The sequence below is a fragment of the Neolamprologus brichardi genome, chromosome 4 (genome assembly GCF_056152115.1).
Source record: "Neolamprologus brichardi isolate AB-2024 chromosome 4, ASM5615211v1, whole genome shotgun sequence".
In the NCBI taxonomy this organism is placed as follows: domain Eukaryota; kingdom Metazoa; phylum Chordata; class Actinopteri; order Cichliformes; family Cichlidae; genus Neolamprologus; species Neolamprologus brichardi.
Window position 1 is genome coordinate 22759662 of NC_142107.1, and position 17839 is coordinate 22777500.

General features: G+C 41.9%; 1 protein-coding gene across 2 annotated transcripts in view; it reads left to right on the top strand.

The window, feature by feature from the left end:
- The first annotated feature begins 5400 nt into the window (after positions 1-5400).
- The window catches only part of shisa6a (shisa family member 6a), a 111491-nt gene continuing 99052 nt past the window's right edge, over positions 5401-17839 (top strand). For both annotated transcript variants that reach the window (XM_087840091.1, XM_087840092.1), the window contains exons 1-3: positions 5401-5447; positions 5885-6823; positions 12273-12430. In XM_087840091.1, coding sequence (XP_087696217.1) covers positions 6255-6823; positions 12273-12430 — 727 coding nt within the window. In that variant the 5' untranslated portion in view covers positions 5401-5447; positions 5885-6254. The remainder of the gene's footprint in view (positions 5448-5884; positions 6824-12272; positions 12431-17839) is intronic.

The window sequence follows — 17839 nt, forward strand, 5'->3', positions numbered from 1 at the left end:
GGTAGGCGTAAAATATAACTCTGCCATTGCCGGTCCCAAGCCCGGATGAGAAAGGAGGAGGGTTGGGCGTGGGGCTAGCAACCCCACCCTGTAAAAACTCCAACTGCTACGGAAACAGCGAGTGAATCTCATTATCGACTGAATCAGGGCGAAGATGATCAGCAACCCTTAATGACGACAGTGGAGAAAAGCCCTCGGGTCGTCCACTGACCAATTTTCGACCCAAAAGAAACTGTAGTGTATGACATGTAGTTTATTTATTTTGGTTTTTATTTTGCAATTACTTTAAGGATTGCAGAGTCTGGCCTTGGGGTGGATTTGCTGGGTTGTCCGCTCCTGGAAAGATAAACGACTGTCTTGAATTTTCAGTCTTTCTGACTGTAGAGTGATGGATTTCAAGTTGTTTGAAAATTGCCTTAATACCTTTCCCGGATTGATGGGCAGCAACAATTCCTTCTCTATTATTGCTGATGTATCTCCTCTTTGGCACGGTTTTAAAACACATCTAAATGCTTCCGACTAGCAAACTGCCCAAACCTCACACCCATAATCACCTGGCTGATTCTTACCCTCTTTGTTCTCACAGAAGCCCTATAGGTCTGCTTAGTGTTTTTACATTCTGCTTTTGAATGTTGCTCATGTTTTGTTTTTTTGTTTTAAAGATAAATAAAAACACAGTGTAATATATCACAGCGGTCCCCAACCCCCGGGCCTCGGACCGGTACCGGTCCGTGAGTCGTTTGGTACCGGGCCACGAGAGTTGAGGCTCAGGTGTGAAATGTATAGTTTTCAGGGTTTTTATCGGTTTTCAGCGTTATTTTGTTATCGTTTTTATTGTTTACTCTGTTTTCCTGGGTCTTTTCACGTGTGTTATGAATAAATCTTCTTTTTTTTCAGTACCGGTACTAGTTTTATTTTGTTGTATTTATCCGCAACACCTTAAAGGCCGGTCCGTGAAAATATTGTCGGGCATAAACCGGTCCATGGTACAAAAAAAGGTTGGTGACCGCTGATATATCACACCTAATCCTGCAAAGGACCAGATGATTTTTGAAGTCCTGATATGTAAAACTTTAGAAGTGACAAAAGGGTGAACTTTCTAATCATCAAAATTAAACCAAAAAAACATGAAATGGTGTGTACTGAATATAGGATACACAAAAAGTATTGCTTGTCACAATATTCTAATGTTACGAGATGGTGCAGTTCATGAAAAAAAAAACTGTTTTACATTTTAAAACAACAAAAAACTACAAAAAAACGTTATTTGTCCTAAAATGTCAAATCTAATCTCCCTATCCTGAAAATGAAATCTGTCACCCTAAGATTCACATGTAATAATTCAATAAAATAAATGTTAACAACTTTTGTTGTGGATTTAACATTAATAATACTCCAAAAATGCACCAGTGATATCCGTTTTATAACTTAAGTGCATTAAATGTTGCAGAGGACCCCATAAATATCATCACCTTGCTGTGTGAAAAATAGAATTGCTGTAAAAGTAATAACAGCAGACCTTGGTCAAACACCATTCACCTTGATCAAATGGCACTAGAGCTGGCTAAAACAAATAAATCTTGGCAGTAGTTTTAGTCTGCACACCAGATGGATGAGCTTTGACATGCAGGATAATAACTGAGTGAATGAGGACAGCAGACTTCATGCAATGACAGCAAAGTATTTGAAAGTCAATTTGATACGGTTTCCTTTTGCTGTCAAATTACCTGTCTGGGTGTTTTAATGTGGTAATGCTCACCATCTGCTCTGTCAGATTTGGCCAGAATAAAGCACATATTTTAAAACGATTAAACCTTTGAGAAAATGGGAAAGGCTGAGTTTAAAAAGAATAATTCTATTAACTATGTCCCACTGCTGATATTTCTCCTTTTGAGTGATCTGTTCATAAAAAATGTTTGCAATATGTTTGTAATAAAACCCTGCTATCGGGAGATGTAGTGTATGTACAATTCACTGACTACATAAAGAAGATGGACACAAACTCTGTGACAGTAGCCGTGCTCTCATCGTGAAGCTGAGGCGATGTTGGTGTTTTGAAACTAGATGAAATCAGATGCAGTGTGGGTCTTATGAGACACTGCATGGTCCAGCTCAATATGATTTTCCCTGATGCTTCTGATTTAGTAACCTTTTTAAGCAAAAATGACCATCTTTTTTTTTTTGTTAAGGTTTAGTCTAGTCCATGCTGTCATCAAGGTCATTTTAGTTTTGAGTCTGTATCTGCTCTCATGTGTCTCTCCAGTCTGTGGCTGTACCCAATTCAGGGTCTGCAGCCTTAAAGGCCGCATTTTAAGGCCGATTACGTCACAGCGACGCGACGAAGGATGTCCCAATTCGAAGGCTGCTCGAAATGCAGCCCTCAAATGCGTCCTTCATTTCCCTGAATTTTAAGGACATGGTGGTGTAGACTTCGTGGCTCAACATATCCCAGAATGCATAGTGCGGCGGTGGGTGTGCATAATTTTGCTGAAAAAAAAACGATGAGGGGTGCCTGAAGAGTAAACTTTAAGTACTGAATATTATGTCACTTATTTATGTGCAAATGTTTAATAACGAAGAACATTAAAACATTCCTGTTGGCCACATGTCGGTAAAGTCATGTGACATTAGTGACGTTTGTACTAACTTGGTTTTAAAGCCTTTACTTTAAAATATACGCCGTTCAATAGCTGAGCTTAATCTTACAGAGAATGATCAAAGCTCATGTAGAAACAAACAAATGAACAAAAGATTTTCTCCTTCATTTCTGTCAAACAAAGCTGTATGAAACGTTTCCAGCTGTTAGTATCATGGTTGCTAGGCAACCTGGGCAGCGCAACGGAGGCTAGACCGTCCCATTTCACAAGCCTCGCACTTCCGGCCTTAGTGGTCTTTGAGTACGCGGCCCTTGTGGACCGTTAAGGCTGCGTACTTTAAGGCTGCAGACCCTGAATTGGGATACAGCCTATGTGTCTCCTGTGTTCCATGTCGTCAAGCTCTTGTTGTCTATGTCCCGTTTCCTGTTTTATTTTGAAGAATCTTGTGTTCCAGGTTCAGTGTGTTTAGTTTTGCTTCTCCTGTGGCGTCATGTTGATTTGTGTCAGCTGTGTTTCCCCAGATGTTTCCACTTCCCTCATTACCCTTCTGTATGTTTAAGTCCTCTGTCTCCGTCTGTTCATCGTCAGGTTATCTGCTTATCTCGCCTCATGTCTATAATCCATAGACATGAGGCGAGATAAGCAGATAACTACTAAAATGGACACTTTCCACAAGTTTCCACAAGTGTCCATTTTTCATGCTTCTTTTCAGGTTCATGTTAATGTCATACTTTTCTTGTCTCATTCTAGCTGTTCTCAGTTTAGGTTATCATTTAGTCTTATCCTCAGTTCGTCTTTGCCTTTGTTTTTGTTTTTACCATCAGCCTAAATAAACGATGCGCTTTTTGTTATACTTTTCTTTCCTGTGTCTGCTTTTGGGTCCACTCCACAACACACTGGCTATCCTGGCTGTGAGAGGATTCAGGTGTCATCACCTTTATAAGGGGACAAAATTGGCACTCTGGAAACACAGAAAGCAGCACACGATCAGGTGTTATGACCTAGAACATAATCGTTCCCTAACAATAAGTAGTTACCAAGTATCATATGATGTAAACGTGAAATTACCAGTAAGTGAAAAGTTACATTTTTTTGATAGTAGTGTAGAAAACGCTGAGCTTAGAGTTGTTACAGAGTATAGCATGGTGGAAAAGGTTGGAGAGAATCCACCACTAAGCTTTTGGGTTGGCATTGCTTTAGATTTTGTTTTGTATTAATTGCATGCTTTGGTGTTTCTTTGTGTTTGATGTGAGGTGGGGGCCACGCCCATGTGGGAGTGGAGATTCTACTCTAGTCCAGCTGCCAGCTATTTGGAGTTGAGTACAGGGAACAGCTGATTGGGGAGGATTGGAGCCCTTCTCTATAAACGGGAGAGGAAACAGGAAGTAGGGGTTGTCGTTGTTTTTTTGTAGGACACTGGTGTAGCAGGGAAGCTTCGAAGATCCAGGATGAAGTGTGCACATTTTAACAGAAAGGATTTTTAACCTGGCCTGGTTTTGCTTTTAAAATAATCTGAGGATGTTGGAGGGAGGACTCGTTTTTATTGGGATGTGAGTGGATGTGCTGGGAGGCAGGAAAACAAACACTGGACTGGAGACTCTCTGTGCCCCTGACAAGGAAACTGGACCAGTTTTGGGGAAGTTCCAGCTCCCAGGATGTGATGTGGAGACCCAGCCTCGAACGAAGTCAGGCCTGAAAAGGCTAACAACCCTGACCGCGGTGGCTTTGGGCCTTGGATTCCTGGCCAGAGTTCTGTCTTCAGCCAGTAGTTTTACCCGGAGAAAGAACAAATAAATCTTGTGTAACCCATTGCAGTCTGCGTGTGGTGGTTCGTTACTGGTCAATATTAGAGCTATTACTTTCTTGTACGAGGCCATTTTGGGCCTTACGTAACAGAGTCATCAAACAAATACACAAAAGATCACTTAACATTGGTTTCGCCAGAAACTTTAAATAAAGTAAATGACTTCAATGGGAAAAGGATTTTAGGAAAATCTTTAACACTGAAATTAAATAGCAGCCCGAAGTCATGATTCCCAAAAGCCATATTTAGTAAAACATTCTCAAGTTTGACTTTTAAATTGTCAGATCTGTGAAGCATATCCTGAAAATCAAGTCAGCATTTGTAGAAATGCGGTGAACTGAGAAAATGTCATCTTAAAGTCATTTGTTTCCCATCAGTGTACAGAATATTCAAACATGTCAGTCAGATGTTGGCATTAAAGTGAAGGGATGAGTAATCTGATTGCAAAAGCAGGATTTCTGAAATACTCTCATATGTATGCGCTTAATATTAACCTTTAAGTAGTCCTTTCCCTAAATTCAGCTTTTACTCTGAACGTCAAATTAAAACTTCCTCCCCGCTTCAAGATATTTCTGCAGCGCCCAAATCCGCCTCACCTCCCCCTCCACTTGGATGGGCTTTGATTTATAATTCTAAAGTAAACCAGCTGGGGCATGTTTGCATAGACACGCGCGCACACGCACGCACAGCTTGTGTGCGCACTGACGCGTGAATATACACCAACAGCAGCGCCTCGCCTCTGCAGACAACTTCTAATACACTGTTATCTTTGTGTTTTTTCCACCTCGCGACTTATCGAGTGCAGCCTGCAGGCATATGACCAAAGGAGAGGGGAGCAGAGATGATTGATAATTAAGTGAAGTACCTGTATCGGTGACGTGGGTGGGGAAGACAGAGCGAGAGAGAGAGAGAGAGAGAGAGGGAGAGAGAGCGATGGAAGGAGGCGGGCCGGAGAGGAGAGAGAGGTCTTGCCTCTTGTCTTGCCGAGGCTCTTTGATTCAGTGGCAGTGGCTGAGACAACCCTGTTACCGGCCACTGTTAACCTGGTAAGTCCTCATGTTCTTCTTCTCTCTCTTTAAATCAGACCATTTGCCATTTATCTCTCTTTAGAAACGAGCAGAAGTTACTTTACAGGTCAGGAAGTCGGAAGAAATAAAGTTTGCGCATAAAATGGAAACAGATGAGGCGACGCAACGCAACGCAGCGGCATATTTGGGATCTCCGTGCAAGTCAAGATTAAGAATTGGTTCTTTTTTTAAACCAAAGTAGCCGATATTGGTGTTTTGAATTATATGAATATAGAAACGGGTCGGTGTTTTTTTACTTTCCGGGTGCTGAAGCGCTCCAGCAAACCAAAGGGAAACTTGGGCGCTGTCCACGGTGCTGAAAGTGTTCGCGTGTTTAAAGACGGTCCGGTTGTCGCAGCTTTATCTCTGTCTGTATTGACAAAGTTTCTCATGGATAACCCCTCTCTTCTCCACAGTGTAACTAAGAGCCCCGATCATACTCGAGACCAACAGCTCGTGGCAAAGCAAAGACAGATTCCCCTGAAGGACTCTGTGTATTTATCGGGTATCTGTGTCCAGATAGAAATCCAGACCTTTGGTCAGATCCAACTTTAGAAGAAAAATACGCTCTTTATTGGATGACCACGACGTGTGAAGATGCATTGCGTGTCCGATGAGTGCAAAATCTGCCAGTTAAAGTCCGTGATCAAGAGCTCGGCGCAGACAGGAGTACCCGCGGTGAAGAAACCCGCAAGAAGCTCCACCCGGTAAGAAGTGGAAGAGTGGTATTCAGTGAAGAAAGAGAAGAGAGTGGGGGCCAGCAAACAAACACCAGCGCGTCATCAAATGATGGGGATAAAGCACCTTCTGCTTCTTTTGGTTTACTTAGACCCTCTGAATGTCCTGTGCGCCGCCACCGCCAACAAAAAGAACAAAACCCCGCTGAGGAGGATCCCAAAGGTGAAGGAGGTCAACGGCAGCACCACCGCGGTCCCCGGAGCCGCCGCCGTCCCGGGGAAGATCACCCAAGTCCAGGCTCCGCCGCTCGTCGCGTTCCAGCACGACACCTGTAAGGGCTACTACGACGTGAGCGGTCAGTTCGACAACGCGTTCGCCTGCAACAATACCGATCACCGCTTCTGCTGCGGCAGCTGCTTTCTGCGCTTCTGCTGCGCGGACCGGGGTAAGCGGCTGGAGCAGAACAGCTGCAACAACTACATCACCCCGGACTGGATCAAAACCCAGCCCCCGTCACCGGCGCCAACAGGTGACACGTACGACCCCGCGCTGGACCAGACCAACACCACAGTGTACATCACCTGCGGGGTCATTGCGCTCATCATTGCCATTGGGATTTCTGCGAAAGTTGCCTACGATAAAGCCACGAAGCCCCCTCAGGAAATGAACGTGCACAGGTGAGATCTTTTTTTCTTTTTTTAATGTTGTCACAATCCAATCTGGGAAATTATGAATTTTAAAAGATGTCCTTCATGTAATTTCAGTTTTACACTTGTGTTCCTGTCTGGACTCTTTCAGTGCCGTTTGCTCATATAAATCTGAACCTGTTTTCATGTGTCAGAGTAATTAAGACGAATTCTTAAAACTACAGTTTATCAAATGATCAGATGGGGAAGCCTCTTTTGCAGGTTGACACAGACTTCAGCTCACAATCAGTTTTTGTTGCTGTCAATTCCTTCCAATAGATTTAAAACCCAATCTATATAGTTGCTCTCATGGGGAATCAACTAATCTATAGTAACGCACATAACTTGCACCTTCAGTATCAAGGGTCCAGTCTACCCCATGACCTTTAACATGTACCATTACTCTTTTTCCCAGAGATTTGCTTTAAAAACATCATAGATACCTTCACAGGGAACACATCCCATTCTCTGGCAATCCTTGAAGGCGGGTGGTGGTATTTTATGTCCGTCAAACCTCCAGGGAATAAAGCAAATGCCACTGAAAACCATTATAAGTGATCACGTTCATCGTGATGGGAGTGGTCTCTTCTGCAATGACATTTTTTTTACGTCCTCGAGGCACCAGTAGTGGTCACTGAATTGCTCAGTGAATATTAAAGCTACATAAAAACACATCCTGTAGCCATTTCAGTCACAAGCTGAACAAATTGCTGTATGGTGTGTGGAACAGGCCGAAGGCAATGTCCCTCCCCCCCCTACACACACACATCATCATCATCATCATCAGAAAGTCAATTATAAGATATTTTCCATGCAAATGACGTCTGTTTCCATCCTTATGTCCTGAATCAGACCTCTTTGTCTATTTTTTCAGCTTCAAGGCATTTTTTGTTGCCTAAAAATGATTCCACTGACCAAATTATGGGCACCGTTGTGCATTTGAAAGTCTGCTGTGCTAAACACTGCAAATGGTGTGCTGTTGTATAGAAAGCTTTTATCTGGGTGTAAAATCTCACAGTTTCTTATCATTTGAAAAATGTATGACTGTCAATTTGAAAGCTTGGAGTATTGCAGTTAGACTCTAAATAAATTACAAAGAATAACTGATCTTTCAGGACTGTATTGTCTGCAGCCCAGAAATAGCCAGACTGTGGTTCATTTCAGCAGGATATATCATTTCCAATTCATTTATTTTCTATGCAGTGCAGTCTGGAGGCTTTGCATTGCATTCTAAGTGATAAAACGTGCAGGACCCTACTCCCTATTTGAATAAAACTGACAACTTTGGTACTTTATGCAAATCAAAGGCCAGATGCAAGATCATTGGGAGCTTATTTCTCACTTCAAGTGTTGTCACTGTCTATCCATCCATAGAACCCCAAAGCGACTGAAAACTTTGTTATCTTTCTTATCTTTAATAACAAAGGGATTACAGATAAAGTAAATCTAAATTTTAATCATCCTCTTTGGCACGATAGCTCAAAATGCCACACGAGTTGTTCATGTTTGCTACTAAACACTGTCTGTAGCTTTAAATGGAAGCGAGCCACTGTGGCCACCCCATCTTTCTGGAAGAGGTCTGTGAAATGGCAGCACATAGATCGCATGTCACCTGACACAGACTGAATGATACTTAGAATGGAAAAAATTATGCTTATTCTGCCTTTTTGAACTATTATTTTACAATGAACTATAATGTGATAATAATAATAATGATGACAGGAAACATTTTAGAAGCAACTTTATGCCAAATGGTAGCACAAAAGTCATCATGGAAAAACACCAAAGGATCTAATAGTTATGTCCTTGTTATTTGGCTTCACAGTTTTGACATGCATTGTGCCGACATTAAAGATAAAAGAAATAAACTTGGTGTTCAGTTCCTCAGATACCAGCAAAAGACCACGTGGCCTACTTTGCTCATGGCTGAAGCATTTTAGGTATCAGAGGATCTGATGGTGGACTGTTCTGAAGATTTAGCAGAGTGTGGTGATAACTGTGATGCCATGATGTTACAGAAGTCTTTATAGGTTGCTTTCGTCCACAGGAATGGCTTTTATGGTATCGCAGCTCATGCTGTTATAGAGTAAATTTCTACAGTAGGGGTTCTTTTATTGTTCGTGTGGTGTGTGGTTAGATAGAATTTCTTGTGTTGTTTTGAATTTTGGTTTCCACCTTGAGATTAAAAAAATCTTTTTAGATGCATCTCCGTCAGCATTCCTGCAGAAAAGGTAAACTGGAAAACCACTGTCTGTTTTACTGTTTGATAGATTATCCATTTTGCTGATTGCTTCCATGTCTGATGGATATTCCGTCGTCACTGAAGCAGGTATTAAAAGGATAATTAAGAATAGTGTTTAATTAGGCGTAGGTTTGACTAAAATTGCATTTTCCACCCACAATTAAAGAAAAATTATAGTCAGTTAGTCGCTGCTGTTGTTCAATAGTCTCTGGAGTCACCTCCTATTATCCATAGTTGACTCTGGACAGAGCAGTAGAGGATGTCTTGTTTCTCTCCAGAGCCCAGAAGTTGACTTAATGATAATTGCGCATTGTTATGCTCGGGTCATGAAGCTTTGTTGCCTGCTGATTTGAAAATGTCGAGGGACATTACTCGGCTGTCTTTCTTAGAGAAACATAGTAACAAGTTCTTGATAGAAAATGTCCAAATTCAAGCTCTGACAAACAACACAAAGAAACCTTTTCAGGAAATCAATTATAGATTCAATTTAAGCTGGAGTGTTGGCTTTCTCCTTTCAAAAGCTGGCACAGCAAGCTTTTAATATCCATATGGACTTTATAATACAGTGTTGTGTTTGTAATAGACACAAAAATATCAACAAATATCACGATGCAGATTTTTTTTAGTCTGTGCTCTGAAAAGTGAAGCAACATTTAGATTTATGCCTTCGTACTGCTTTTCCATCCTAGCCATGGGGTGTACTTTCAAGTGGATCTGCTTAATGTCACCACTTCAATATGAGGGCTGGTGTGGAGAGTTTAGAGAGAGGACAATTAAACGAGGAGGCACGGCCTGCTGGGTGCTCAGTAACATTTTCCCTCTTTTTATGATTTATTTATTTTCACCAACCATTTGGCACATAGAGCTGTTGTAATGATGTCTGCTGGAATAGACCTCAGAGGCTGGCAGCAGACATTCATGCTGACAGCCGTGACCACAAAGAAGTGGTGGAACATGGGATTAGCTTTATATTTGGCAAGGGCCTGCTCCTGAAAAGTGTGAGCGTCTCTCTTAATTTCCGGTGCTTCTCCAAAGTGATTTAGACTCCTACCTCTGTGACTGAGGGAGGAATGTGAGCAGACTATTGAGCTGTTGGCAGACCTTTGCTGTTTGGTCTGTGACCTTCACCGAAACACAAGAAATGTGAGTGAGAGCTAAAGTTTTATTGATCGCTTTTCTCAGAAAAAAAAAAAGATGTAATTTATGCTAGTTACTACGGAGCCCCGCAGGGGACATGGGAGAAAAAAAAATTAAGACGGACTTTTGCGAGATCTCGCAAAACAAACTCGGGATCTCGCGAGATCTCGCAAAAGTTTTAGCCGCATTCTTCGGAGGCCGCCAGCTCGAAGCCGACCGGAAGGTCGAGGCACGATGTGCCGGGAAAGCGGTGTTCCTCCCGGCTGTAGTAGGTCTCGACCTCCCGTTAGCTTCGAGCTAGTGGGTGTCAGATCTCCGAAAACGTCGGAGCTCTTTTGCAAATATGTGATGTCGTGTAAACCGAGCAGGTATCTGACGTTTACACAACTACATTCACGCCTCAAAATATCTTAAAAGTGTATTTTGTGACCCAGAAAGAGTAATATTACAACTGAGTAGCTGCCGCCATTGTTGGAATTCAACTTTTGCGAGATCCCGAGTTAGTTTTGCGAGATCTCGCAAAAGTCCGTCTTAAATTTTTTTTTCTCCCATGTCCCCTGCGGGGCTCCGTAAGTTACACAATTTGGTGCATTTGGTGCAGGGCGGTTGGTTTGACTTACCTCTTCACATCCACCAGGACACGGGAGACCACATCTAGGGTTAGGGAGCGGCGTCTGGTTAATGTTCAAACTCTTTATATGAAAGTTTTATCAGAAACGTATAACATCAATAAGGACGAGACTTCATTTGAAATGTAAAAGCTCCAAGTTTCCATAATTTTTACTATTTAGCATGTGGCTAAACACATTCTTATTCAAACCTACCCCTACACAGCTCAACTGTAACTTTGTAGATGTTCAAAGACAAATGAAAGGCGTCTTGCAACAGTTCGACTCACTCACGTTCACGTAAATCACTGAAATTGGAGGATTTTTGGTTTCAGTTCAGTTCAACAAGAAAACATATGCAATATTATACCTATCCTTTATATTAAAGTTGTTACATAAACAGTGTTGCTATTAGATCTCTAACAACAGTAGGTGAGTTTAATTGCGGTGTTCCCCAAGGATCGATTCTTGGCCCTTTGTAATTACTATTGTAAAACTTGGTTTACCACAGTAATTATTTTTTCTCAGTTCATTTTGAGGCTTCATTTTAAAATCTCTAATGTTCTGACTGTAAAATATGATCAAATTGGATTATGCATCTTTGACTGATTATTCTTGCTCCAAATTGTTTTCTTATTGTATCCTAAAAGATTCTTCTTTACACGAGCTTTTATGAATATTGTATATAGATAGAATAAATTCTATCTATCCAATAGATTTAATTAAAGGATTATGCAATAAAATTCCATATAAACAGTAATCACATTTATAACAGCTGCTCCTACAGTTTTGAAGAAGCTGTGTGAAACTTGCTTCCTTCACAATTTTGCAGTTTTATACCTGATTAAAGTTGGGTCAGTTCCTGCAAACTGCACGCAATGAGGTATCAACTGGGACAATGCAAAATCAGGTCGCCTCTGTCTGTGAAAACGAAACAGCCAAAGTGTGCTCATCCTGGAAGGGAAATGCTATTAATATACAGTATATCTCCCAAAGTCACAGAGTTATGGAAAAGTGGACTATGTGGTTCCTTTAGGTTGACATTGACACAGTTAAATTGCCTTTTCATTTCGTCTAAGAAAGCGCACTGCTGGCACTCCGTGTCAGAGACAGACACTGAGCCTCCAAAAGTTGGAAGCAGAATTAGTGAAATATCACTTTTATTTTGCAGCTGCAAAGAAAAGACACTGATTTAACGCTTTGCAAACAGGCCTCGAGCTCGAGTCCGGTACAAATAACACTCTGTATCGTGTGCATTGCTTTATTGACCACCTGACTCCCTCATGATTGTGGATGTAATTAGGATTTCCTTTTCGCCTTGCCCCAAACCTCTGTGGCTCAAATTGAAGCTGCAGCTAAACAAATTAAGAAGAGCTAAGAAAAGAAAATGTTGGCAATTGGAAACGAGAACATATCAGTTCATGTTTTTAACATCACCGCGGTTTCCTTTCAGAGCCCTGGCTGACATTTTGAGACAACAAGGACCGGTTCCCATATCTCAGTATGAGCACGAAAACATCGCAGCGCTCGACGGGTCCCCCAAAGATGAGACACCGGTCAGAACCATGAAGAATCATTACACACCTGTTCACGCTAAGGCAGCAAACCACGGTAGGTGACACTGCTCTGCTTTTATTGGGATCAATAAGTCAGACTGTAAAATAGAGTGTGTGTGTGAAGGCCAAATAACTGGCTTCATGTGTAGCTCTCACCGTACGTCCATTTACAAATCCAGCTTTACGATGTTGTGGTGTGCAGGCGTAAACAGCGACCTGCTTTGCTCTGGTTAATCTGCCACAGCGTCCTGTGATTGGCGTCCAGTGAAACAGATCCTTTTTCTTGAGTTGCTCTGTAGAGCCAGCACTTACGGTGGTGCATAAATGAAGCACAATCCTCTGTCTGAGTTCTCCTCTTCCTCATGCTAAGGTTGCATAAGCCTACTCAGCATTGGCTAAAGATTGAGACGTAAACTATTATGTTCTGCGGGATTACGCCAGCTTTTTGTCCAGAGATAATTCTGGTGTAACGCTGTTCCTGCTACTTTTATCTGGTCGGTCTCCAGATCCCTGCTCCAGGGATCAGCTTGTTTGCTAAGTGCCCTAGTATGGTGTCCCAGATTCCGTAGTGTTATGTTTTACTCTGGTGTCATTCTGCCTTCACCATTTTCTCCATCAGCACCACCACCCAACGTGAAGTGTCAGAGGAGAGCTCATACTGAGTAGCAGGATATCAGAGCATGACTCATTTTCTGCTACAGAATGACTTGATTTCATTGGCATATATGATTGAAATGGAACTGCTCCAACAGCCTATTAGTTTGTGTTTTACCAAAGAAAAGCAAACAAGAAAGAAAAGTAAATCATGTCTCACATAATCACCAACTCACATGGTCGAAAATAATACAGTGTACGTTCTTTTCCATCATTTTCCTATAATTTGTTGCCATTTTGCTCTGCTTTGGGATTCAAAGGTGAACTTCATAAACTCTCAAAACAACAGCCGAGACCCAGGGCGATGTTTTCTGAGATATTGCCTTTGCTACTGGAACTTATAACTGAATTAGTGAGTGTATCTTTAAAGTAATAAACTGCATTTTATCTGTCAAGGTTGAGCTAATACGATCACTTTCTGATGCAGTAGTAATTTGGCGAATAAGCTGCAGCACTGGTTCAAAAAGCTGTGAAAGCCAGGAAGCTTGCGGGAGGGGCACACATACACACATGCATGTTTGACATCTTTATTGGCATTAATGCATTCTTTAAACATCACAACCAAGCCTGAGACTATTACCTAAACCAGGGGTGGGCAATCTCAGTCCACGAGCGCCGGTGTCCCTGCAGGTTTTAGATGTGTCCTCGAACCAACACAGCTGATTTAAATGGCTAAATTAGCTCCTCAACATGTCCTGAAGTTCTCCAGAGGCCTGGTAACAAACTAATCATGTGATTCAGGTGTGTTGACCCAAGGTGAGATCTAAAACCTGCAGGGACACCGGCCCTCGCGGACTGAGATTGCCCACCCCTGACCTAAACCATAAACCAATTCTAGGTTTAACCCTGGCGATCGTGGCTCAAGAGTTGGGAGTTCGCCTTGTAATCGGAAGGTTGCCGGTTTGAGCCCCGGCTTGGACAGTCTCGGTCGTTGTGTCCTTTGGTGAGACACTTCACCCGTTGCCTACTGGTGGTGGTCAGAGGGCCCGGTGGCGCCAGTGTCCGGCAGCCTCGCCTCTGTCAGTGCGCCCCAGGGTGGCTGTGGCTACAATGTAGCTGCCATCACCAGTGTGTGAATGTGTGGATGACTGGATGTAAAGCGCTTTGGGGTCCTTAGGGACTAGAAAAGCGCTATACAAATACAGGCCATTTACCAACCCTTAACCTGAAACAGGCAGAAGTGACGCCAAAGTAGCAGAAATGCACTAGGAAGAAGTTTAAAAGCTCGTCCGCTTTGATAAAACATTGAAGCTGCTTTTAGAATAAGCTTCAGTGTCTGTTTGTGTGAGTACAAACACGGTGTAAGGACTAGTCTGTGTGTGATTCACAAAGTGACACATAACTTTCTTCAGTATATGGTAACACCCACAGAAAAGATGTTGGTAAATTATGAAACCCGTGTTTTATTACCCGGCTATTGTTTGCTGTGTGAACAGAAGACCTCCTAGTGAACGGTGACCTTAAGGAGGATGACGGATGTTGAGATGGCTGAAATTTTGGAATTTAAAATGAGGGAAACGATCTCTTTTAAGGATTACAGTGTCAGTGCGAGCATTTACACGATGTATTGCAACATATTATCACAATTACTACTGCATCACTCATTTACACCAGAAGAATGAGGAGAGTTTGTTGCTGCTTGGCAGCATGCGGCTTTATTTTCATTATCATAAATATTGTTAGCTTTACAGAACATTAAAGACAGATCAGTTTATGCACAAAACACACACGTCTCATAAGACTGCGTTTGGTTTTCATTATATTGAGAAAACTGAGGAAATGTAAGTTTTTATGAGGGCGACAACAAAACACTGCAGTAATTTTAAAGTAGTAGAAGAGGTCTGAGCTAAAGAGGACATGTTTATGTTTTAGTTCTTTATATTTATCCTTGGACTCTATTGGAGCGATTTACATTTCATGTTTCTTCACTGCTCGTCTGTTTCAAACAGTAGATGAACTTGAATTCCTGCTTCATCCTTTCCTTGACCTCCTGGTGTTTACTATTTAAGCAGAAAAAACAAGAAAGATGTCGATGATCCCACAGGTGCAGTATTCTTTTGGCAGCCTGAACCCATCCTCTGGATCGCTGCAACAAATCAGAGTTAATGGGCAGAGAGAATGAAGACAGATTTGAATAGACTTCTGTGAAACACTGATATACAACCATGAAAGAGAATAAAATATACTCAGAAGAAGCTACACTCAGCGGATGGGCTCTAACAGTATGAAGCTCATTCTCTCTTCTTAATCTTTTTTATCACTCGTCTTTATATGTTGTGATTAAAAAATAGCCCTTCAAAGAATTATAAGCCTACAAGAGCCAAGTCATATCTCCCCCCAAAAAAAGGACAGAGTTAGAAAAAAGGGGGGAAAACTTATTAAAAGAGGTTTATGACGTGTAGCAAGTTGTGTTCTGGATGTGAACTCGAAACATCAGCAGTGCGTTATGAGCAAATCGCACTTGCTGTTCCGGAGGAGAAACTGTATTATAGCCTATCAAGATATGATGCTGATGGAGTGTGTCTTCTGGTGAGGATAGTACCCGTCCAGAACTGTCCCAGAGTGAACATTATCACTTCAATTTCCTGAAGTTTTCTTCTCTACTCTCATTTTGTCCTCTAAAGTTTCTATGTTGCTGCGAAAATAGGCGACAAATGTCTTCCACACTTTCCACACGGAGAATGAAATCATCCTTTCAGGACACTTACAGCAACTGGGTTCATCTTCGTTTTGATGGAAACAACTTTGGGCTGAAACTTTCAAAAGATGATGTCATTGCATCAGTTTGCTTGAAGAGTAGCAAAAACCTGTCTGTATTATTTGTATTATACTTATACTGCGTTATTTTACTTGACATTCAGATATAACTGTATATGGGAAGGAACCCACTGTGGTGAATACAAAAGACATTAATCCTCTGCTTTAACAGCTTTCACTCCCCCGGGAAAACGTTGCACCGCATTTTTAACCCTGGCTGGAGGGATTTGTTCGCATTCAGCCACAAGAGAATTAGTGTGGCCCAGCACTGATATGGGCTAATAAGGCCTGGCTCACTGTCAGCGCTCCAAAGGTGGTGCATGGGACTGCTACCTGACAAAACTGTCAACACCTCGCACTCTGTTTCCATCTTCAGTCTGTTATTGCTTCCTCTCTGAAGGATTTCTGTAGGTGAGGGACATTTGATTTTTGCTCATATGCGTAATTGTACATCCTCCTGCAGGACTAATGAGCACAATCACCTTTTCAAACTAGAAAGCTCGGTGTCAGGTCAAGATGCCAGATGAATCGGCTGTCCTGGTGAGCAGATTCAGAGGCTTTGAACGATGCAAGAGAAAACATTTTCTGCACGCAGCTGGTTTTTGAGGAAAAAGACAAATGCTGCTCTGAATAAAGAGTTTGATTTTGTCTGTTTATTTGTTTAATCGGGTGACTGATACCATTTTCATCTGTTTATATAGGATATAAATCTCTGCAACCAGCATCCAGTTAGATTAGCTTTGCAAACTGGGGGAAATAGTCTGTTTATTTCTGTCCAGTGGTAACAAAATTTGAAATGTCCCTAGATTTGACCTGGAACTATTTGGAGCAAAACTGGAACATAACAGCAAGAAGCTGTCCTGAAGACAAATATTAAAACATTGTATATTTAGTGCATTATCTGTAGCAGTAACATATGTCCAAAGGATACAAGGTTAACCTTAGTTTTTGGCCAGAACACACCTTAAAGTAACATTTTTTGAAACTTCCCAGCAGCTGCAGTGCAGCTCAACATGTGGACAGTGTTGGGGAGTAACGGAATACATGTACCGCCGTTACGTATTTAAAATACAAAATATGAGTAACTGTATTCCGTTACAGTTACCGTTTAAAAAGGTGGTATTTAGAATACAGTTACTTTGTTGAAATAAATGGATTACACGGCGGTACTTCCCTGTTTCATATTGTGGCGGGTCAGGACTGTTTGGGTTTTGTTTGACAGCTACGTTCTGTTGTTCCAGGCGGCAGCGTTACGGTTGCCATGGTTACAGAGTGCCGCTCTCTCTCTCTGCGTGTTTCCTGGGTGAGAGAGCGCCTGTTGTTGTTGTTGTGCTAAGCTAATAGGCAGAATGCTACAGGTATAGCTCTAAAGAATGTAGCATCATAGGCAGTGTAGTCCGTGCTGCAGGGAGAATGGACTGCCATACCCGTTATGTGTCTGTGAGCGAGGGAGGGAGAAAAAGGAAAAGTACGAGCTGTCATCGAGCAAAAACGGGAGCTGGAAGCATGTAAATATAATAATAACCACTGCAGCCAAGAAGAGAGCCTGAGGAGCCCAGTTGTAAGTAAGCTATTAAGACTCGACTGTACACCGTGTTCGTGTTTTCCTCCGAAACAATAAGTTCCGTTGGAGCAGCCTTTCAACGCCTCTCTCTGTCTCTGCTAGCAAAGTTGACCCAGACAACAAAGTAAAGCTAGTTTTCAGCTACGAGCCGACACAGAACCCACCGTATTAGCCAGAGGTCCCTTTACTACGGTTCGGAGCCGCGGACCTTCAGTAACAGTAATAAATCACAGCAATAGTACATTCATGTAGTTGTAAACAGCATGATAATATATTAAGTAATCCAAAGTATTCAGAATACGTTACTCTCATTGAGTAACGTAACGGAATACGTTACAGAATACATTTCGGGGCATGTATTCTGTATTCTGTAATGGAATACATTTACATTACATTACAAGTAACCTTCCCAACACTGCACGTGGATGCCCTTTTATGCTTCTCTATATTTCATGGAGGTGAAATGTCACACTTTTAGGTCGTGCCACA